General features: G+C 44.5%; 1 protein-coding gene across 4 annotated transcripts in view; it reads right to left on the bottom strand.

Moving 5' to 3' along the window:
* Positions 1-481: 481 nt before the first annotated feature.
* The window catches only part of LRRC8C (leucine rich repeat containing 8 VRAC subunit C), a 49,262-nt gene continuing 26,246 nt past the window's right edge, over positions 482-23,497 (bottom strand). For 2 of the 4 annotated variants that reach the window (XM_080406680.1, XM_080406681.1), the window contains 2 exons: positions 8,857-8,998; positions 482-6,666 (listed from right to left, as the gene is read on the bottom strand). In XM_080406680.1, the coding sequence (XP_080262806.1) occupies positions 4,396-6,666; positions 8,857-8,994 (2,409 nt within the window). In that variant the 5' untranslated portion in view covers positions 8,995-8,998 and the 3' untranslated portion in view covers positions 482-4,395. Of the gene's footprint in view, positions 6,667-8,856; positions 8,999-10,105; positions 23,110-23,497 lie in introns of those variants that run through there. The other 2 variants (XM_080406682.1, XM_080406683.1) reach the window with 2 other exon arrangements.

The following is a 23,497-nucleotide window of genomic DNA, read 5'->3' as shown; positions in this document are numbered from 1 at the left end:
AGGCAGCACAAACCCATCGCCTTTGGTCAGATTTATAGGGGGTTACGTCAGATGCAAGCACCAAGAGCATCGTTTCCCTTAGTGGCACAGGCACATGATGGGGGAGGCGGGAGCCTCCGTGCCCCTGGCCACCGGCTGCACGGGGCCGTGCGGTAGCCCAGGCTGGCAGGGCCCCGGCATCCCCCCAGCATCCCCCCAGCCCTGGCAGAGCACAGGGACCGGAGCGGGGGAGCTGCTCCCGCAGGGATGGCTTCTTTGCTGGCCACTGAGCAGGCTGCCAGAAGGAGGAGATGGAAGGAGGTGCACAGGAAGCAAGACCATGCGGCTATAAATCCCGTCAAGCCTAACGATGTTTTTTCAAGCATATTTTCCTGACTTCCCTCCCAAGGGATCAAACCCAAAAGATGGTTATGTTTGATCTTTAGGTAACCCAGAAACAAAGTATTTCCCAAACAAATAATCACATTCCAGTCTGACAATGTTCATTATTACAAAAGAGCATTTTATTTCCATTTTTTCTGGGTGTACTATATTGCAATGTAACACTACACAGGTCTATTACCATATTAAGATTCTTGCTACAGAATTAAGAAGTTTGCCCATTTGGTCAAATTTCAGAGTTTTTCCTTGGCATTCTTACAGGACTTGTCACCACTTAAGCACATGTATTATTAGAAGTGCCAGAAACATGATAGGAGACTTTAGGCAGGCGCTTTGCAATCAGAATTTACAAAAGTTGTTGGGCTGGCTAAATGCAAGAGGTCAGCACATATATCCATCCTCATCTTGACAAAGAGGGAGATGCACATCTCCAGATTTTGATCACAAAGTAGATTTGCTTGTCAGGCTTAATGTACTACTAAGGTTGTCAACTTATTTTTGGTGCACTCCTTGTCATCTCTGCTTCTGTTACCAAGGAAGATTTGTATTATTTTTGAGCAATAATGTAAAATGCCTTGCTTATGTTCTGGAATTGTCATACTTGTTAGGCACCTGATTAATGTAAGTAGTTATATAAACTCTTTGTGTGTGTGTGTGTGTGTATATATATAAACCATGCCTGAAGTATTATCCACAAAATGTCCATCCATTCTAAGTCAAATACTATAGGTCACAGAAAAGTCTAGTACGCATTGCATGTGAATATACATATGAGCAGTACATGAATCACTGAGTAAATATGGCACTTTTACATTTTTTCCTGGATGTCATACAGAATTAGGAAACAATCTTCTTTGAGCTGACGCATTTCTAAAATACTGTAATATGGTTTTGGAAAATACATCCCACAGACTAGACAGTAAGAAGTTTACAAAAGTCAACAGTGCAGCTACCTGAGTTTGTTTCATTACATTTAAGCAATTAACAGTAATGTGATCATTTACCATTCACTGCGAGCCTGAGGGTTGTGTACCCACAAAATCCATGCCACCCAACCCCGCTATAGATAAAACAGCACAGCTCTCCAAGCACGTGGCTCGGCAAGATGCTGAACTGACCTAGCAGCTCGGCACCTCCAGAGTGACTTGTCCCACCTTTTCCTTGCCGGGATCGGGCTGCAGAGTCCTGTCCCCTCGCTACTTCCACCCTACTGTGCATCCGATCCTTTGGAGAACTGATCCAGCAGAAAATTAGTCCTTTTTTTAAACTGGCTTAGTTTTCTGCTGGCTTAAAAAGTTGATTTGTCCTGTGGAGGGATCAGACCAGTAAAGGTACAAGAGAAGCAGCTGGAACGTGTTGGCAGGAATAGGGAGCATGGGAGGAGGAGGGAACTGTCCCTTTCTGGTGGCAGTGAGCTGTCAGATTGAGGAAGCTGTCTCAGCAGATCAAATCCTTGGAAAAGATACAGTTGTTAGTGTGAAAGTGCTTAGACCGGTATAGTTTATTCCTATCAAAGTGAATAAAGATATGCCAGCACAAGGCACTTTATACTCATGTAACTGTGTCCACATGAGGGGTTGCACTGGTGTAAGTATAATTGGTAACAAACAATCCCCCCACATCCCCGAAGTGACGTATTTACAAAAATGGTGTAGAACAAGTCTCCAACCTTCAGTTATGAGGTGTGCATAACTTCCATTCAAAAAATAGACGACATACTATACATTTAACAACATCAGACACAAAATAAATTAGGGATTTAAAATGCTACATCTAGGAATATAAAGATCTTTTTAAAAAACTTTAAATGTAATCCCATATTTCAAATCTAAATAAGAGAACTATACAGCTCCACCGATTACTTGGACATTTTAAACAGTTTACATTCATCAGGGACAACAGCACTTTGGTTTACATAATTAGGCTAATATGAGCAATGAAACTTTTCTCTCCCTCACGTTACATCAAAGTGAAATACATTTAGAAGATATATACTGCCAAGCTCTTCCAATAAGTGCATTCTGTACATGAGTAAGCGTAGCTCTCGCAATAGCTACATCAGTCACAAGTCTTTAACAGAACTAAATCAAACCCCTTTAAAAAAGCTTGCTTTGATTCTTTCATGCCTGACCCATTTTTGATTAATCACATGGATCTTCTCCAGAACATAGTCAAGCGCAAAAAATAAGTCTGACTTTGCACTGTGGCAAGCCTGCATACCAGATTGAATAGCACACCCTGGATTAATGAGGAAATGCTCATTTTTGTTCGTCTCCCCACCTCTATAAGTCAGACTCTTAAAACAACAATATGCTTTTGTACCAAGCTCGAGAACTCAGATTAACTGTAGCTCAAGACACACAATGGCAGTTAGAAAACATTTAAGAGCAACCAACCTGACAATCATCAATTATTTTACATAACTTTAAACAATCAGCAACTCAACCTCTGCAATTTATGAACAGCATCGCCTCCTAGAGAAAGAAGTACTTATTCCTAGATATTCTTGCAAAGCGTTTATCCAGTGCCTGCATCTGACTCACATACGTGTTGTTGGATAGGATGAAGAGACCTCCTCCTAGCAAAATATTTTACTATCATAGGGTTACTTTTGATTAGCTTAAATAAGCTTGTGAGCAGCACGTGAGTTACCATATACCTGCCAAACTTGCCTGAAAGAAAGCAAATGGCTGGATTAAATAAACAACTAAACATGGCTTCAGAGGATAAAGTTCCCAACCTGATGCACCACTGTTACAGATTACTACATTATTTTAAAAAGCAAACTTCCAATTGTATGATTCACAACTTAATAACTAGCAGGGAGATGAAAAAATAGTCTTCATCACTGTCTCCTGATAAGTTGAGACTTTTGAGAAGTTATATGTATTCATTTTTAATCTCAGTTTTGTAAATCTGCCAATGTTCCCGTGCTGAGCTCGGTTATATGATACTCAAGCTCAATTAAGGAGTGTATTAGGTGCTATTTCCTTGTCAGAAGCTTTACAAACTAAACACGATTGCACTTTTTCTGGATCCCATTCCTGCAGGGTGCCAGGCATCCCCACGGGGAAGCGAACTGAGGAGAGCAGAGGGCACTTTCTCCCTTGCAAGATGGGGTGTTTAGCAGAGGATGGGGAATTTTCAAGATAGTGTTTCATCTCGCTGGGTTGATGTTTCCAACACAGTGAGTTCATTGCACCCCTTCCATTCAAGTTAGCAGGAAACAGGCAGCCGCATCCCTTTGCACTGTTTGGAAAATCTTCAAAATGAGTCACTTTGGTCCGGACTTGTCTGTGAACTGTGACCTTACCCTTCCTGCACCAGAGAGGAAATCTCAGTCAGTGCCTCCTGCTCGGCGCGGTGTGTGAACGGACAGCTAGACTGAACTTGCCAAAAGGCGGTGAAGGAGTTCTGCATGCTCCCTCAGACCAGTATAAATACATAAAAGACCCTTCTACTTGCTTTGACCATCTAAGGAAACCACGTCATAAATAAAAAAGGATGGTCAACCCAGATTTCATCTTGTTAGATGCTGAACACCTTCTACTGCCAGTGAAGAAAAGAGGAAACAAGGCATTCAACACCTGCAGCACCACCCGTTGAAGACCATGTCCTAAGGGATCAACAATAACAAGGAAGACAATATAATCCTCTATTAAAAATTATACAACCCAAAGCACACAGCTTAAACCCAGTTCCCCTGTCGGAATTAGGCAAAGGAAAAAAAAATCAGCAGATAAACCCATTTACTTTTACCAGTAAAAATTAAGTTACAGACACCCTTGTTCCAGGGCAAAACAAACTTAAAAAATATCTTAAAACAGTGAAAAAATACGAGGCAATTTTATTTAAAAATATATGTACTCCTTACTCCAAATGTGTTTGTACAGAAAGGATTTGTTTGAAAATGAAAAAAATCATGACAAACTAAATGCATATTTGGAGTATGCACTTTCTACAGCGTATTTGGTAGAAGCGTTATTTCTGTAAAACTGAGCAAGAGGAAGTTAGTTATTCAGCTTTCATTTGCTCCCTGACATCAGAAGGCAACGTTTCAAACAAGGTGTCCTCTACAGTGAAACCAGTCCGCTTCAGAGCTCTGCATTCTCCGAGCTCAGGTGGGAGGATTTCAAAGTGATTGCCTTTAATATCCAAATAGGAGAGGAATACCAAATTACCAATTTTAGGTGAAAGGACTGACAAGTTATTTTTCCCAATTTTCAGAGTTTTAAGTTTTTTGCAAAAGTATAGTTCATCTGGCACACTCTCCACTTTGTTGCAAGTAATGGAAAAGTATTGTAAACTCTGCAGAACTCCTATTTCAGGTGGGATAAAGCGAATGTCATTGTAAGACAAATCCAAATATCTGATTTTGTTGCATAGGAATAGGTGGGACGGAAGAACCTCTATTTTGTTATGGCTGAAGGAAAGCCGCTCGAGACTCGTGAGTTTCTTTATATGCTCTGGGATGTATGTTATACTGTTGTACCAGAGCTTTAGGATTGTCAGTTTTCGCAGATGTTGAAAACTTACTATTTCTTCGATGGATTTGAGGTTGTTTTCCTTTAGATCCAATTCCTGAAGACTGAGAAGGCTGAAAACTGCATGAGGTATGCGCTCTAAATCACAATGAACTAATTCCAGCTGTGTCAGGTTGACCATCTTCTTCAGATTGTTGAGCATCACTAACTTAGTGCCATCGTTATGGACGCACAATTTTTGCAGGTGACTTGAAACATCGACAGCAGATTGTGGGATTTTGGACAAATTACTTTTTATGTAAAGAACTTTAAGGCTTTTAAGTTCCCGAAAAGACTCCAGTGTAATGTTTTTGGAAATATCGTGACTTAGGGAGCCAATTAAATAGAGCTCTTCCAAATTTCTGAGGCCATACATCCAGTGTGGAAGTTCTCTGATGTCATCAAACTTAACGCTCAAGATCTTGAGATTCTCTTTCAGAAATGCCAAGGCAGCACTGTGGATCTTCACAGAACACTGGTGCAATGAGAGTTCCTGGAGATTGTCCAGCTGTGCAATGGTTGCTGGTATCATTACATTATTAATTATTTCAAGCTTTAATGACTGCAGCTCGGTAATTTCAAAAACTGTGTCTGGTAGTCCAGAAAGCATGAAGAGCTGTAGCTCCAAATGGCTATGGGAGTTCGTCTGCAGCCTCTGTCGCAGTTTATCGGCAGTCCACTCATTGTTCAGGTTCAGCTGTTTCAGTTTATTTTCACTGACTTCAGATAGGAAGACAGCAAACCGCTTGGAATAGAGAGGATCATACTGATCAATCATATGAAGCATAAAAGCAAAGTCATTCTTGACATCCGGGATATCGTCAATTCCCGTCTCTTGCCGAACATATTCAAAAGAATATTCTTTCAGCGAACGGTAGAACAACCAGTATAGTGTATAAAGGCATGTGAGGCCGTAGATGCTTACAAAGCACAGGTAGCAGTAAGAAAGTTTAGAGAACAGATGTGCCATTGTGTGATTACAGCAGAAATTCTTATATCCTGTCATATCTTCAATATCAACATTACAGACTACTGTAAAATTGACTTCTGAGACAAGTGCTGTGTTGTAAGCAATAATAATCAGGAATTTAATTACCTTAAGTACAGTCTGGCGAACATACATGACATAAAGAATATCACCCTCCTCAACATGCAGTCTGAATTTCTTCACCTTTTCAAAGAGTGCTTTGGCCTGTTCACCTTCTTTCTTATCTAATGCCCCAGGTGTTCCCTTATCCACAACCAACTTCTCAGGAATTGATTTTAAAGACTGTGACTTGACCAAAGTGCCCTCAGTGCTTGGCTGGATAGTATTAGACTTGTTTATGTTGTTCTTCCTGTTATCCTTCTCTTCAGAGTCTTCCCCTGACACTTCAGATAAGGCTCTTGTTGTCCAGGGAGAATCAAAGCATTTCCCAAGTATTGAAATGAAGTGTTCGATTTTGGAGCTCGATCCAGGGAATTTGAACCAAAAGTTACTACACAGCATGAAGACCAGTGTGTGTATAAGGACAAGGTAAGGGAAGTACTTGGCATACCAGTGCAGAGCACGTTCGTAGCACACCTGATTTATAAAGCTGTATTGCTGAAGGTCCAAATCAGTCTTCAGTCCTTTCATTTCAACTGTAGCTGGAGGGGTGGATGGCTTAGGTGGAGGAAGGGGGGTTGTATCTGGGATTGTGTTAAACACATTTGAACTATTAGATTGGTTCTGGCAAGGCTGTATGCGCTTTGGAAGGCATATTATCTTGTCTTGCATGACCTGAAACACACAAAAAGATACCTCTCAAACTGATGTACAAACAAAGGTGGCAGTACCAATGGGTAGCTGTCCTTGGAGCTCCTCCAGCTGCCAGGCATTCCTCCCCATAGCCTGCGCTATTATTATTTTTATTATTATTATTCCTGACAAGACACTTGTTCTATATGCCAAGAACTAGGTCACCCCTTTTCATCTGTGGTTAGTTTTCCATATTTTGAGTAAGAGGGCATTGAGATAATCCAGAAAAAGTGTGGGTAATGCTTCCAGAAAAGATCAGGGATCTCCTGCACTGCTCTCCCCAGAAACAGACTGTTCTTGCCAGGGGTATCCACCCTGGCCACACAATATTCAGAGATAGCTTAGGCTTGAAAGCAGCGTAACTGCATTCATGTGGCTGTATGCTCATATGGTGCTATCTTATCACACCAAAAATGGCTGACAAAGAGCTAACGTGGGCATATCTATGCTGGGACATTATTAATCTTCAGTAATAATAAAGACAGATAGAGATAATAGAGAATTGCCAGCATCTCTCTGTGTGTGCGCATCAATGTAATTTTTATTCAGTTTCTCATACATACACACAAAAGTCCTCATACCACATACCTCGGGGAAAAGTAGCTCTGTCCTTCTGTCCTTGAGTCTCTCTACAATGCAAAAAACCCCAACTTTCTTAATTTGGGGTGGCCATCCATGTTGAAAAACTGAGGTCAGAGTGCCTTTAGGGACCAATCACCTTTGGTTTAACTTGAAATAATAGTTTGAGTTCACTGCAAGGGTCCCCATAAGTCTGAATTTTAAATTCTAATCTATGTGATAAACCAAGGAGCTCTGTTATTTGCCCTGAATGACTAACTGCGATTATCCCTAACCAAGAATGTGTGTGTAGTGTAGATGTACTCTTTGACGTCATGGCTGTTGAAAGCACTGAATACAGGGTACGCAACAAGAGCTACCAAAATCAGATCCTCCTTGATGATCCACCCTGGTGCAGGGAGATGCTGAGATGAGACCACGTGTGTTTTGAACAATATCAGTGCCACAACTGTTGACACATCAAAAACTCCTGCAGTTAATCTTTGTCTGTAAACGTTATTCAGATACACATCCTTACTTACACCCTGAATTCATACCTTTGGTAGTAAGTTGGAATAAAAAAGAAATAAAATCGCCTATTCTTTGCAGTGTTTCCACACATTATTTTCCAGTGTGCTTCATCCAATCAAGCAGGTAAACTGAAAAATAACAGATGTTCTACTTTGCATGCCTAAGCAAACACTTAGCTACTAATGCAAAATTCAGCCCTATTAAAGAGATTTTTCAACGTAGACGTTGTACCCTTTCAACTGAAAATACTTGAGAACAGAGAATACAGGCAAAACTACCGTTGATTTCACATGAAATTTGGGATATATTATTTAAAAATCCTGGACCAAGTAAGTAAGCAAATTCCCCTGAAATAAGAGCTCTATCAGTATGTCCCTTTAGCTTCATTTCCAAGTCATGCCAAGAAACGTGAGATCCACGTTTGAACTAGTACTATAACTTTTTGTTTTTGTGGAGTCTGTCCCAAACAGTACTTTCCACTTCTTTTCAGCTTTTGCCCCTTTAGCAAAATCTAACTAACAGCGATTGATAGTAACGTCAATTGTTTATGTGTAAGCATCCTCAGAGATGCTTTGGAATGGAAGAGGCATAATATTAGTTGTGGGTGGTGTTATTAAAATAAGCGCATTCATTTCAAATCTCTTTGAAGCATAACAAGAGAAATAATATTAACATCTGCCAAATAAAGAAAAACAGAAATTACAAAACTACATTTTTCGATCTTTTCAACAGAAAAATGGTAATAAATAAGAACTGAAGTTGATTGTCTGCTTTGTTATGCCAAACTGTGGTGAAAACAGGCATCCAGGCACAAGCCAAACCAACAGCTCTTATCTTAGCTGGCACGGCTGCATCAACTCTAGCGCAACTCTGCTGATTTACAGCTGCTAAGTCTGGTCTGTGTTATTTGATGTTGCTACCTAAACAGCTTTAATCCTGAGACCAGTGAATTTTTGCTTTGTTCACGGTGAACCCAAGAGATAAAGCAAGATGTGACATCATCCTTCTAAGGACCTTCCGGATTGTGGTCCTCTTTCAGCAACCCCGAGAGCACCCGCCTCACTTCCAACCCGTTTGATTTACCTGTAATGTGCACCCAAACACACCGATCATCAGCATGGCAACAGAGAGATAGTCCGTGAACACATCCCACCAGGGCTTCAGCACTCTGAACGCCGGCTGCTGCTCCGAGAACTGGCGAAATTCGGTCACGGGAATCATCGTCCTACAAAAGAGCAAGGCCAGTGCTCAGTTTCCTGCAGCCCATACCTCTCAGTCTGTGTGAGCAAGTACTTCTGTGAGGTTTGAAAAAAAACTGCTCTGGAAATGAAACTCCCAGGATGTGGCATAAAAGTTCCCAGCTATCACCCAGGTGGTCCCTCTGACACACCACCTCAGAACACGGATGCTGGTGCTGCCCTCCTGCAGCTCCGGTGAGGAAGTGAGGGCAGGACTGGGGTGCCATCCATTCAGGCAGGTAAATCCCTCTCTGCATTGACTCCACCTGTATCTGGTGGGTCAACGAGGCCTTCTGAATCCTTGAAAACCAGACCGTTCTGTAGATACATTCAGCTTTACACACCTTAGCCTTGATCTCAAAGGTCTGGCTAAAACACTTATCCTGTGCTCAGATTTCACAGGCCCTTTTAGCGATCATTTCATATCTTTCCGTTTTATTCACAGTGGTTTCAGGGATGCTTTGAAATATTTGTGTGCATACTCACCCAGTTTTAAATCCACCATGTTTTGAGTGCAAGTTGCTAAAGTGCTTTAGCTAACCCAAACTACAGGCAGATCAAGGGCTTTATCTTCACCTCAGATGTCTAGGCTTACATCACTACCTCCTCTGAAAAATCAGCTAATACATGAGCATGTACAGGCAAAGAAACTGATTTTAAAGCCTACGGCACATTGTGTAACAGAATCCCTGAGATCAAACCAGCACTGAAACTTCCCAGTAAGTTATGATGGAAAGATAAATTTGCATGGGAATGTAATAAAAATACTCCCAAGGGCATTTACAAACTTTGTCCTTTAAATAACATCCAAAATGCTCACCACAATCACTTCATATCACAGTAGTATTGGAAATCCATAATCTAATAATCTATATGCTGGGACCCATCAGTGTGGGTTCGGTGCCATCCAACCGTGCGCAGGCTTAGCAATGAGCACACACTTGCTGATACGCTGCCCAGGGACTTAAGGGATTCAGCTCATTCAGAGCCGGAGATCCAGCATGGAAGGATTCAGGCCCTAATGGCTGCAATTCATCACAAGCATACAGCCATCCCAAGAATTTTATAACTGACTCCCACTACACTGGGCATACCCGTGTGGAAAGATGCTCACTTTAGCACCTTCTCAGGGACTGCTGTGTGCTTGCCCAACTGACCCTCGGGAGGTACTGCAGTCTCCAAAGGCACAAGGTGACATCTGTAAATGAACTTGGGTTAGTAGCTACGCTGGGGCTTTGCAGCTTTCTGAGTGAGCAGCGTAAAAACGTCTTACCCCTTGTTCCCTGCTCCCCTCTCGCAACCCTTCTCTGTTGCTTTAAGCACTACTTGGCCAGGCAGAGGACTCTCTCTCTCAGCCTCTTGTCCTTCCAAAAGCTGTTCCCTGGGTGCACGCTACGATGCCAGATGAAATCACACATACCTCTCGCACGGTTGGCAATCCCCAAGAGAAAGGCACGTTGTCCTCTACAGCACTTGCAAATTAATACACCAACAGTGAAAACGATGGCAATGCATGCCTGACTCCATCCAACCAGGTCGGAAGCTCAGCAGCATCCATGCCACCAGGCCTGACTTGCTAGAGTGGTGGCAAGGGAATGCAGCACTCGTTATCAAACTGCAGGCAGCCAGGAGCGGCAGTTCTAATTTTTGTGTTCCTGTCTTGCAAATGCTCAGCAGACCTACCAGGGAAGACATACTTCTACAGCAGAGAACAGCTGGGACAGTGCTGGGACAAACCTTTGTTGCCTTTCACTTTTATTTTGGAAATACTGATGGAAAAAACAGACCTCATAAATTAGAGGTGCCCCGTGCAGCTTTAAGTACATGCCGAGCTGAAGCCGGGGAGAGAAAACCCTGCAATGGCAGCTCCCAGCAGAGCCTCAGCTGAAGAACACCTTGCGCTGATGCCTCTTCCATATCTGCATGCATTTCACATCCATTGGTAAGGAATTACCCTTCTCTTTTTTATTTCCACATCAAACGTAGGTGACTGGCAATAGCTGGTGGTAAGCTTTAAAAAATAATTTTTCTATCAAGCATTGAAAAACACAGAAAATTCTTAAAGGATACACTAATACAATTGTTAGCTACTCAGATGCCACGCAACACTCCTGCTCAAAGCTCTGTAACACATATGCCACTGTCAGCTCAGGCTTTGAGGCCAGTTAGCTGACTCGAATGCCATCGGTACACCGGAGGACACGCATCAACAGATTGCTTTAGAATCACAACATTTTATCCCATCCACCCACCTCACCCTCCCTTAATAATGGCTTATGAGTGCTTTTCCATATTGTGATGCCACAGCCTCTGGAGGTGCTGTTTGTAAGGTCTTTCCAAAAGTATAGACAATTTGAGTGTTAGGCAAGACAGAATCATGTTTCCTACAGTGCAGACTCTTGAGAAAACATTAATGTTCACACGCACCAAAACATGCGGAGACCCAACCCTTGCCAGATAGATGTTGAAGCAACTCTGTGGATCTGAGCCACGGCGTTGCAAGTCAGCAGTACTGAAACAGGGGCAGTGTCTGACAGCAGATGGAACTGGAAACTATCTTCCAAATTACTGTGCAGGGACAGCTTTCAAGACCAAAAATTAATTTGGCTGTTGCATTTGATAGGTTTCACTCTGTATTTTTAGGGGGTCTTTGTTGTATTATATACTTGCTTTATTTCTTCTAAGTGATGTGTGGGGAATTTAGATGAAGGCAGACAGTTTCTGGCACCACAAATACACGCTGCTCTGATCCCTTGTTCCCTTTAGAGGCTGCTGTTTGCCTAGTGAGACTCCTCATTAGCAGAGTGCACATACTGTTACCCTGGTTAATGGGCCAAGCAGAGGGAGACCTGCTTCTGCATACAGAGAGCCTCTGTGAGCCGTGCTAGGGAACCCATCTCTGAGCGCACAAGATTTGCAGTCCAATGCCAGACATAAAAATCTGTCTGCCCTTTATGGTTTTCTTCATTGTCAAAAAAAGAAGACAAACGTTACTGAATGATGGCAATAGTACCGTACATAATAATGGTAAATAAACCAACAACGTCTAACAACAGACAGTATTTTTTAACTTCAGGAAAAAAGACATTCACAAGAAGCTTTAAATAGAGATTGGACGTGAAGAAGTGGGATAACCGTTTTCCAGCATCCTCTGGAGAAGCCCTATAGCTTCTCCCCTTGCTGCACTAGCAATAAGATAAAAATGCTGGAAAGCAGCGCAGAGAAGCCTAGGCTTACCGGTGCTTCTGGTATGGGCACACAGAACAGAATGACACAAAATCACTTTTTATTTGTCTCCCTCTTCCCTCTAGCTTCTTTCCCATCCTGGCCTGTCCAGTGACTGAAAGTACATCTATCAGCCGTGGCTCTGATGCCTCCGAAAAGATAGAGCAGGTCCATGTGGCTCAGAGCAATCCTGAAACCCCTCTCCTGGCTGTGGCCAGAGTCTGGCTCTTCCCCACTGTTAATCTAAAGCTGAACCACCGCTAGACCCATAGCCACGCACAAACCAGATCTGTACAAAATAAAGTGATTCAGTCAATCAGGAATTTAAACAAATCCTAACAGGGATGCTAAAAAGTCACACTGCAGCCCAAATCACAGCAATCTCTGGGACAGCACAACATCTACTGCAGATTTTTATCTCTTCTTATAACAAAGAGATAGAAGAAAAGGAGTTGAACATTTGAGCTGGTGAAAACTAAGACAGTATTACTAATTTCAGTTCGCTCACATGCAAAATGCTATTTAATGGCACAATACATCATAGCTGAAATGTGGGGTCTGACTTACGTTAAATGCTTTTCTAACCTACTTTAGGAAACACTGAATTCTAAACACTGGGTAATTTTTTCAATTAAAATCAGAACTTGCTCTTGTTTTTCTCTCTTGCATTTCTAATAAACCTCAGTCTCTAGAGAAATGAAAAACGTACATGAGATAAATCATCTGGTATTCAGCTACCAGAAGGAAATAAAAAAGGAACTTGGATTAAAAAAAAGTTGTACACGCTGTTAAGCAGTGCTGCAGAAAAGAGCTGAGGATTTGCCAAATTAAATAAAAAGCAAATACACAAACAAAACCCCCCAAAAGTGAAAGGAGAGAAATTAGTAGGGATTTTTATTATTATTCCAAAATTTCTAAGAAATGCAGAAATCTTGATGAGTTAATATGAATACATGATAGTAAGATTAAGCACTGGAATCCAGGTACAAGGAAGGTGTGATACTTCCTTCAGCAGAAAAACTAACTAAGGAATCGGCTAATGCACGGGTGATTAGGCGCAAGACATGACAACTTAATGTGACCTAAAAGAGCTAAGGAGAATAAACAGATCCAAGTCAGAGAAAAAAGTATTGGAAACAAATTAGACTTAATAAATGAAGAGATCTAACCAAAGGATGACTGTGAAATGGCCACACCATGGAGCAAGCCAGCTTCTCTGCAATCGGCCTTCAGCAGAGGAGACAAAGGAAAGTGGTGGGGACAGTTTGGAAGTAATGATGGCTCTTGCCAGTGTGGCTAAAGAGAAAAATGAGTACATTTTACAAATTGGGCAATCCGTGTGATATGCACTGCAGGATATAAAGAAAATTAATTAACTTCTGCCCACTGGTGGCTCAGAGGACGCTGGGGCAGGCAACCCAGGGGGTTTCTGTGCTGTGGGACCACCTTTGGGGCACTGGTGCCCTCGGGGCCAGGTGCCAGCAGGGCGTCTGTGCAAACGGGCGCAGAGATGCTGATGAGCCATTTCCAGCCATAGCTGTAGCTACCCTACCTCCACCAGTGACAGCAACCCAACGGACTGGGCCTCCCCAGCCACGGCACAGCACTGCCACGGTGCCAGCTGTCAGACAGCGCCAGCAAAGCCGCAGCTCGATGCACTGCAGGCGGGCACTGCGCGCTGCTCCCTGTGGCTTTGTGCCCACCGAACCTCTGTGACAGCCTCGCGAGCAGCGTGAGGGACCCCCGTCAGAGGCAGGGCCCACTGTGCCAGACGGGCAAACACATGGGGACATCCGAGTTTATATACTCAACCTGTCTGAGGTGTGCGTGATACACCCCCTCATCAAGCTGCATTCATCTTGCATCTTGAGAGAGGCTTTACGAAGAAAGAACATATTAATACTCAGAGAAGTGCCGCCCTGGTACAACCCTGAACAAAACTGCTTTTGGCTTCTAGCAGCTTCCAGGTCCCACGCTCCAGCTATTGCTAGGTGATGGCTGCTATTTTTAAGCAGATTCTCACGGAGTAACTTCGTTTTATGGAGCATAACGGCGCGGGTGGACACGAGCCCTCAGCAGAGCCGGAGGGCTCACTGCCGGGGAGCGCTCTGCCACGGGTGAGAACTGCTGCGCCGCTCCCGCTCTGCCCCACCCCGGCTGCCAAGGCACTGCTCGTAGAGACACAGTCATTAAAAAGCAGCACACTGAGTGACACAGGAGGGGATAACTGGGAGGCCCTCCCTTTACCTCACCGGCGGCAGGCCCGCTAGCCCAGCGAGGCAGGCCCCCCGCAGCTCCCACCGCCCAGGCAAGATGGCCACCAGGCCGCCTGTGCCACGTGGTTGGGAATGCCGCCGCCGGCCTGTGCCGTACACAGGCAACGCTCGGCATCGCCCGCCGCCAGCGGCCAGCCCATGCCCCAGCTACGGCCTCCGGCCGGGCAAAGCCCAAAGGCCTGTCCCCACGCTCTGCCAGCCCTCATGCAACAGAAAGACGGCGGCGCCGCTGCTGCGTGGGCTGTAAGCGGGAGGCCAGGACTTGCCAGAGCTGCCTTTGCCAAGCTACAGGTGTTATTCACCAGAAGTCAAGCCCTCTGTTACTTTATCCTTCCAGTAGTGGTTACTCAATAATGTTGCCATGCGCTGAAGCAATCACTGCCATCCATTGCCTGTTTTAGGGGAATAACCACAGCTGCACAGCAGAAGCGGGGGCCCTGGGTTCCGGGCAGGCAATTAACATCCAGGATTTATTGGTTTAGTAGGGACAGGGTATGAATAACCCACCAGAGGGAAAAAGGAGGAGGCACACAGCAGGATGCGAGAGACAACACTGCAGAAATAGTGATGTTTACAACTGGGAAGCATAAAAAGCTGGTGAGATTTCTTAAGCTGATCAGAAGAGATGTATACATGATTAGCCAGCTGACATTTAACCACATTTCCTTGACATTGCACCAACTCTCCTTGGATGTAGGGCCACCACAACTTCCTGAGAGCGGTGCAGAGTCCAAGCAAGTCCCAGATGCTACGGACGTGGCCCTGACCCGCCCCGCAGGGAAGGAGCTTCCCCCTTGGCATGAGGGGCCTTGGGCTGGTGGCCGCAGGGCCACCACCACAGCCCAGCTTGAGTACACCAGGAAGGGTCAAGACTGAGATGTCCTCAAGAGACAACTCAGGCTGGGACTGCTTGGTCTTTCACATCGGAGATGTACCGAAAGGAGAAAGTGCTGGTCTAGGCAAAACCCGCCCTCCTGGCCGTTTTAAACATACTGCATGTGCTAGGATAAATTATGAAATGCCTTTTGGGAATAGTGCTGCAAGGAGGTCTCTGGGTTGGTTCCCATGCATAATTTATTGCATATTAATCTTCATTAAAGGAACAAGGCACAACACACATTTAACACACAACAAGCCTGTGATTGGGTAGCAGGGACTCAGCAGAGCCTGAGTGCTGCAGGCTGCCTGAGCAGGGGCTGTGCTCCAGGGGCTTCTGCTTTACACAGGACATGGCACTGCACGCCCTGAACACCACAGCCCGCTGTCCTTGGTCATAAACATTTGTTACTCTGCATAAATACCATGAAGTTGCTTTTCAGGTGGTTCTGTGCTGTCTGGCCTCAGCCACCTTGGGCCAGGAGCTGACGTTAAGCTAAAGTGCTTCTCAGCACAGTGCTCGAGGTTGCACCAAAAAGCAGAATTTGGCATTCTTATTTTACCTGACTGGGAACTGCACACTGAGACAGTAAAATAAGCAGGGACAAGGGAGTTTTGCAGCTAGGTTCATCATGACATATTCTTAAGTACCCAATTTAAGCAAAATCACTGGTCTATGCAGAGCCCCAGAGCTTAGGGCCACAGTCTCCTTCCTCTAGCCGGGGCTGACAGGCTCAGCCTGGCACAAAAATGGCTTGGTACTACCATCATCAGTCATATTTTCTGGTGATTATAACTTCGCTAAATTTGTATTTTTGTGTGGGATTGAGTTCCCAAAATGACAGTACGGGAACCCCTGCCTAATCTAAAACAAAATTTAAATTAAGATCTAGCCAGCAATTGTTCAAATAATTTCCACAAACAAGCTTAGGGAAACAACATAGGACTGTGCACACTACAAAACCTGCAGTCTTTTTATTTTAAAGCTTCCAGACCCTCCCATGCCCCAAAATGTTCCCTGTGTATTGAGGACACGGTTTTTACTGCAGCGTAAACAGCTGCCCACAGCTGGCTAATTCATAAATCTTTGCAAACTGTGGTTTTGCATACGTCCCTTGCTCTCAGCAGCTGAACACTTCATCTTCAGCTCCTGGCACTGCCCATGCTGGCACCACAGATCACAGATAACAAACCTGCTTCACTTCATCACGTAAACAAGAGAGGACTAAAAGTGGACCCAGGGACAACACACCAAATCTGGAAAACTGAGATTAGATTTAGGGGAAATAAGATGATACGGGCTGGAATTAGCAACTCCTAATTCCCAAGATGTTAATGTTCCATCCTTATCTGTGTATTCTCACACACATTATACACACAGTGAAATAACATCTGAACTACTCTGACATGCAGTTTTGGTAATTATCTTGCTATATGTTTGCACTGACCAAAATGTACAGTGTTTTGGTAAGTGTAGGTTCTTGGTCAGCTCCCATGTAACATACAATAATACCTCTGCTACCAATTTCTCCCTGTATTTGAGGTATTTCGGGAGACCAGTTTCCCTGCTAGGCCTTACATACATTAGCATTTCATGTAATATAAAATTTAATTAAACAAACAAACAAACATAAATTTTAAATTCAGTAGAAAAACTCCTTTGAATGCTGGCTATTTGGGAGTATACCGAAAAAGCATCACATTGCTGCTTTTTCAAACATGATGGGTTACTTTTTGTTCCACTGACTATAAAGGAGATTTTCATAGGAAGAAATACCATCATTCTGAAGTAAGAAATACAAACAAATGATGTTGCCGCTTAAACATAAATCCCACGTTAAGGAACAGGAAAGCCATTAAAAACAAACCATTTGCATCCAAACAGTTATTTTTAAAAGTCCGCGTGTTTACTGTATTTTCAAACAAATTCATCTTCTTGGGGCTGAGGCTGGCAAGGAAACGTGGCCTTAAGGAACAACAGCGTGAGTCAGGAGTCCCCACTGGGACCTGGCTGTGGGCTCACTGTGCTCCTGCTTTGGGCACACTACACTGACCCACCATGCCATCACTTCTCCAGATGCAAAACAGAACGGCATCTACTTTCTTTACCACCTTTGGTGGGAAATATGAACGAACAGCACTACAAAATCATAACACGCTGCTTTTTCCAGTTCTCTGCAACGGTTGAGTCTAAACCAATAGCATGTCAAAACTTCCCTGAGAAGCCACTGGAGTCAATTTTATTTCATACTACACATTACCAAAATTACATGCCACAGTTGGTATTAGTTTGTACTAATGAGTCTGGGGAGCAAGACAAAATACAATCAGCCCACAGAAGACATTATTCCAGCACCAACAGTTTGATTGTTCTATAAAACATGTGCAACCCATGCAGTTTGCACAGGTTTGCCAATGCAGATGAAAGCAGGCTGGCCACGACCGGGCTGTCCCCTGCTGACAGCTGTTTGGCATAGAAATGGGGTGCCATTTCCAGGTGCACTGACTGGAGAAGGCTAGGCTGTGCCACCTGAACTCCAGCGGAGTCACAACCCAGCTACTGGAAAACTGCCCTCCGTTATGCTAACTGCCACAACTGAGCTTCCCCAATGCCCTGGCTGTGCAGGTCTGCAACCGTGGGCAAGACTCTAATGAACCACTGGGGATTTAGTTGCTTGAGAAAACTGGAAAGGGTGTAAGGTCCAGAAACTTGCTGAACACCCAGACCTTTTCCGTTCTCTCCCCCGCCTCCAGTTACTGAGGCCCCACACTGCAAGCATCCAGCATACATTTAGGTTCCGGCTGCCCCTCTGCCAACATCCAGGAGGGAGTGTGGTGGATTCGGAGGTGGCAGTGAATCCCCCACTCTGCTGGTGGTACCATCTGCTGTGACAGTGGAAGCTCAAAGGCCTGAATCCAGAACTTGGAGGAGATGTAAGGGATGTAAAGAGGAGATAAAAAGGACATAAAGAGGAAGTAACTTTAATGAACTGCATTTCAAAATGTGCTGCAATTTCCACCTACACATACAGTAAGTGCTGCCTTGGTGACAGATCCCAGACAATAACTTTGTTGTTTGTTTCAATTGAGTCATAGTACTTTTTCATGTATTACACACCAAGAAGACTTCCTATTGACAGCAGTGCTTTGACTTCAACTTGGTTGGACTGAATTAAAAAAAAAATGTTCAGGGCCAGATTCTGGCAGATAAAAGTCTCAGTGAAATCAACAGGAGTTCTTTTTGTGCCAAGCACGTGGGCCTGTGTGGAGATTTGGCTTTGCTGAACTATTTGTCCAAACCTAAAGAAAAGTACACTCTACACATTTCCATGTCAAAGACTACTTCAAAGGCAATACTTACCATTTTTTAGCTCTGGGAGTAACATTCTTACTTTATCAGGGCTATCACTCAAGCTGCCGACCCTCTTTCCAGAGCTGCAAAATGTTCTTAATGTGAGCAAAAACCTTTAACAGCAAACCAAAGCACTGAGCAAGAAACTATCCAGTAAGTGGTATGTATATTAGTACTCCTGAAAACATGTCTAGATGATTGAGAAAAGTAAACTTGCATTAAGTTTTAATCAAAGTTACACCACGTTTTCCATAAATGCTTATTTAATGTATTCAGATAATGAAGACAGAAACAATGCTGTAGAATGTCATAGGACAGACAATATTACACAAACCAGTGCCATTCATTGTCAAAGGAATAGTCAGGGGCCTCAGGCTAAGTCAAGTGCTCATAATAAAAAAAAAATGTTCAGCTGATATAATTAAAAATTAATTCCTAATTGGGACAGGAAGCACAAAGGGTCCATTCTGAGTCTTAAGCAGCTCAACCATCTGAAAAGTTAGTGAAAAACTTTTTATGCAGTGATTGAGCCAGAAACATTAAAGAAATGCCTGTTTCCACAATTTTTGAGACTTTTTCACATAAAGGATCTTTTCTGTTGCTGCTTGCATACTACACAAGAGAGCTTTCTAAACTTTGTGATAGTCTCCTAAAACATGGATCCCAAAATACCTGGGTAAGCATACAGGTATTCTCAGCCTGAAACACAGCTGATGAATTTTCTTCCCTCAAACCATCTTTTGTGACATCCCCAACAATAAAAATAAAGCTCACAGTTTCATCCATACTCCTGAAAGAATAAGAAAGACTAACAGAGATAAATGGAAGCACACAGAATGGATGTGATCTACACATGCTTGAAGATAAACACGGACAGGTACAGAATCAGAATCCTCATACAGTAAGATGACTTTTAAAGATCGTAACTTCAGAGATGTGGAAAACCAGAGCTATCTGCCTAAATTCTCTATTGAACTTTCTCAGTGCAGTGTCCAGCCAATGCTCACCACACAGGGATTAGCTCTAAACTTGTCCCACCAAGAAGTCTGTTGCTGCATCATAAAACAGAAATAAAGGCTGTCTCCACCAAGCCTAAACTTTGTGATATCAAAGCAGTTGCTGGGGGGGGTGGGGGTGGTCCAACCACACTATAGCAGGTGTGCAGGTCCTTGAAATTATGTTGTCATGAGTAAATGATGGCAAAGAGCAAATACTGGTTTTAATCACACTACACTTCAGAAAGGGCTTATCTGACAATATTGTCTGTGAACACCCATGAAAACTATCTCACCCCTGAGACAGCTCATCAAGCATTCACATGGACTGGAAAATGGGATCTCTAACGGTGCTCGCTTAGAACACCAAACCTGCTTTCTGACAGCAACCTGCGCTTCTGAGCTGTAGCATTCTGCTGTAAACCACACGTGCATCAGGATCTTACACCACTGCATGCTGAGGGCAGGGCTTGATCTGTGCTCTGCTTCACTGTACGCTCCAGAGCAATCAATTAATCCAAGCTCCCATATTGCTTTCAGCGATGAGTAAATAAAATTGGAAATGTTCTCAGCACTTCAGCAGTCTTATTGCTGGTTTGTTTAATTCTGGGTTCCCATCAATACCAAATCACTATGTACTCTTGCCACTGAAGGGAGACATGAGCTAGCGTCTCCATTTTCAGCAGATCGTTGTTTAGGCCAGGATCTGAAGTTGATATAAAAGGCTAGATGTTGCTCACCTGAAAGTCAATGGAAAAGTTAAAGTTTATTTCGACAAAGAGAGGAATGGATTTTCAATGCTGCTCTACAGGACCAAATGCTTTCACATATGCTAGTTCAAATTAGTGGAACTTTGTATGCTTGCTGTGACAGCAGCGTTAGCAGCTTTCCATGGAGAACAGTGCCATTCTGCACTTCAGCAGAGCCTTTCGGTTTACTTTAAACCCAAGCAAAAACATGCACTGTATCTTAATGCAGGAGTCTCCCAAACAAATGGAAAATGTGCAAAGCACATGCATGGCACCATGCTATGTTTTACAAATCTGACCTGATCAAACACTATTGTAAATGTTGTTTACTTCACTGGCGATGGAAACAGTGCACACAACCTCCATACTGGAAAAAAATGCCAAAAAACCCCATCCTGGTCCAAGCCTACAGCTCTCTGGATAATATAGTTGTAAAGTTTGTGGTGTGTCTGATTAGCTGCTTGTGTCAGGCACTAAAATGTAAAATTAATACAGTGCAGGAAAGATGACCCAGGCTCTGTCAGGTTTAAAGACAGCTCTAAGACGCTTTGCCTGCCTGGGGATGGGAAGACAGAGGTGCCTGCCCTGTATGATGAATGAAAGCAATGGAGCAAATGGCACACTGGCACATGCCCGGGAAGGTGCATCAAACCTAGCACCTTCCTAGTGGGAAAGCGATCTTAGAAACAAAACCCCCAAGTCATTGCACTATAGCTTGAATCCGCATCAGAGTTTTGTCGCACAAAATCCCTGGGCAAACAGCTGAAGGATGAAGGAGAGAGTAAAGTTATGTCGAGCATGTGAAATCCAACACTTGTTAACATTCTTCTGACAAATCATTTTGAAAGGAGAATGGCTTCTTTGCTTTACTAAGTAAGGTTTTAAGAGAAGTATTTTGGGGCTCTCTTACCCCCACTCCGAAGTAAATTGTTTCATTTTCAGGGTTTTCTTTAACATTTAGTCCCTCTCCTTCCCTTCACAACTCTGTGACAATGAGGGCAGTATCTTCACACTAAATTTTCTCAAAAAGGGAAAAAACCTGTAAAATTAAACTCCAGCTTCTGTTACTGTGAATTGTTTGGGCAGTAATCAAATTTTTTTTTTTTACTTCCCACAGCATTGAAAGAGGCTTGGGCTGGGAAGTGCCTTTCTGGTGATGAATAGGGGCCACTTCAACCAGTCGCTACTGAGGTCAATGGACAATCGCGGGAACTGCTCCTCCCAGCACTCTCTGACCCAATTCCTTATTTTGGGTCTTACTGTGTGGTCACCCTGGCGCTGAGGCCACCTGAACATTGTTTAACCCTCTCCATTTCCCAGCCCGGATGCCTCCCCCCTCCCAGTTAGAGCCCCTTATTGTGAGCCTTAAAAACCAGATACCGAGTGAGGTGGGATGCGGCTGCCTCAGGAAATCAACTCGAACTGGTACAGGAACTAAACTGCAAGATAGTACCAAGCGCTGAGGCAAGGAACTTGTGCGAAGAATTCAGCAGTCTGATTTCACTCTTCACAGACAACCAGTGCTGGCCTTTTCCAACACCAGGCACACAAAGTAGCTAGACTTTTAGGCTTCCCATCAGAAAGTTTCTTTCCAAAACTGCTTACAAGAGTAACTAATAACAAAAAACCCACAGAATTTTATTACGGTAAAACCTCCAGCGGGGCCTGTTAGTACTCAGACTGGAGGAAAACGGCATCACGGCTGCCACACATTTAGCAAACTCAGAATGCAACTCTAAAAGGAAATGATTCAGAAACCACAGGTGCTCAGCACCAGGCTGCTGTGCCTCGCTGGCAGCCCCTGGGCACCGGCACTTGCGAGACTGCAGGAATCCAAGGCCAGGTTAAAATTAGGAATCAGCTCGGAACTGCGCTCAGCCCGGCTCTCGATACTGAACTGCACCACGGTGGCAAACAGGTGTTTCCAGGAGAAGAGTGAGCCCAGGGGAGCTCTGCTTTCATCATGCCCAAAAGAAAAGTTACAGGACATCTAATGCACCAGGGGGGAGAGGGAATGTGCATATCTGGTTGAACTGGGGAGATTTTTTTTTAATTATTTCCAACGTTGCCATCTCTTTCTGCACTACCTTGCGAAGCACCTTTCTGCCTGTCCAGTTTTTTACAGCATCATTGGAGCCTACAGTGCTCTGTGGGAGCAAACTCGCACATGCTTTCAGACTTCAGACAGCAGTGCCTTCAGACAGCGCTGCTCCTAATATTGAGCCCTTCCTCACAGAAAGTCCTTACTCCAAAAGTAAAAAAAAATACATACAAAAATTCAAAAAGGCAAGCCATAACACACGTCCTTATCTGTGCAATAAAATTCCTCGCTTCCAAACGTTTCCATCCTAACGAAATGCTAGCAGGACACATTCGGCAGCCTTTCATAAGCCTCTCGTTTTGCTTGGTCAACTCTTTCCAGTGAACTGGACAAACTGCATTTCGTGAATAATGAACAAAACCGCCCATCACACTGCGACAAGGCAGGGCTGGTTTTAAACCGATTTAAAATCAGGACTGGCGGGGAGGGTTTAAATCTCTTCCAAAACGGGGCCCCGAACGGCGGCGGCTGGCAGCGCGGCGGGGACCCTCCGGGGCAAGGGGACGCGGCGCAGCCCCCGCGGCGGGACCGGCCGCGCCCGCAGCCTCCCCTGCCCCGCGCTGCTTCGCCACGGAAATTTGCGGGGAAAACACCAGCAAAGGCTTCCCTGGAGCCGCCCGTCTCCACGGCGGCCGTTCGCGCCCCCCCCCCCCCCCCGCGCCAACCCCGCTCCCGGGAAGCCCCGCTTGGATCCAGGCCGCCGCCCCGCGGGGCACCCCGCGCCCGCCCGAGCGCCGCGGCCCGGCAGCGGGGGGGGGCCGCCCGGCAGGGGATGGGGGGGCGGGCAGGGGGGCTGCCGCGGCCTCTTCCCGGCGCCCCTCGGCGGGGGGGGGGGGGGAGGCGCCGGCGACCGCGGTTAAAGTTTGGCTCCCGCGGCGCTGCCCAGCGAGGGGGCGGCACCGCCGATGGTGC

Source organism: Falco punctatus, assembly GCF_963210335.1.
Source record: "Falco punctatus genome assembly, chromosome: 11".
NCBI lineage: Eukaryota > Metazoa > Chordata > Aves > Falconiformes > Falconidae > Falco > Falco punctatus.
This window is presented reverse-complemented; position numbering and strand designations above follow the sequence as displayed.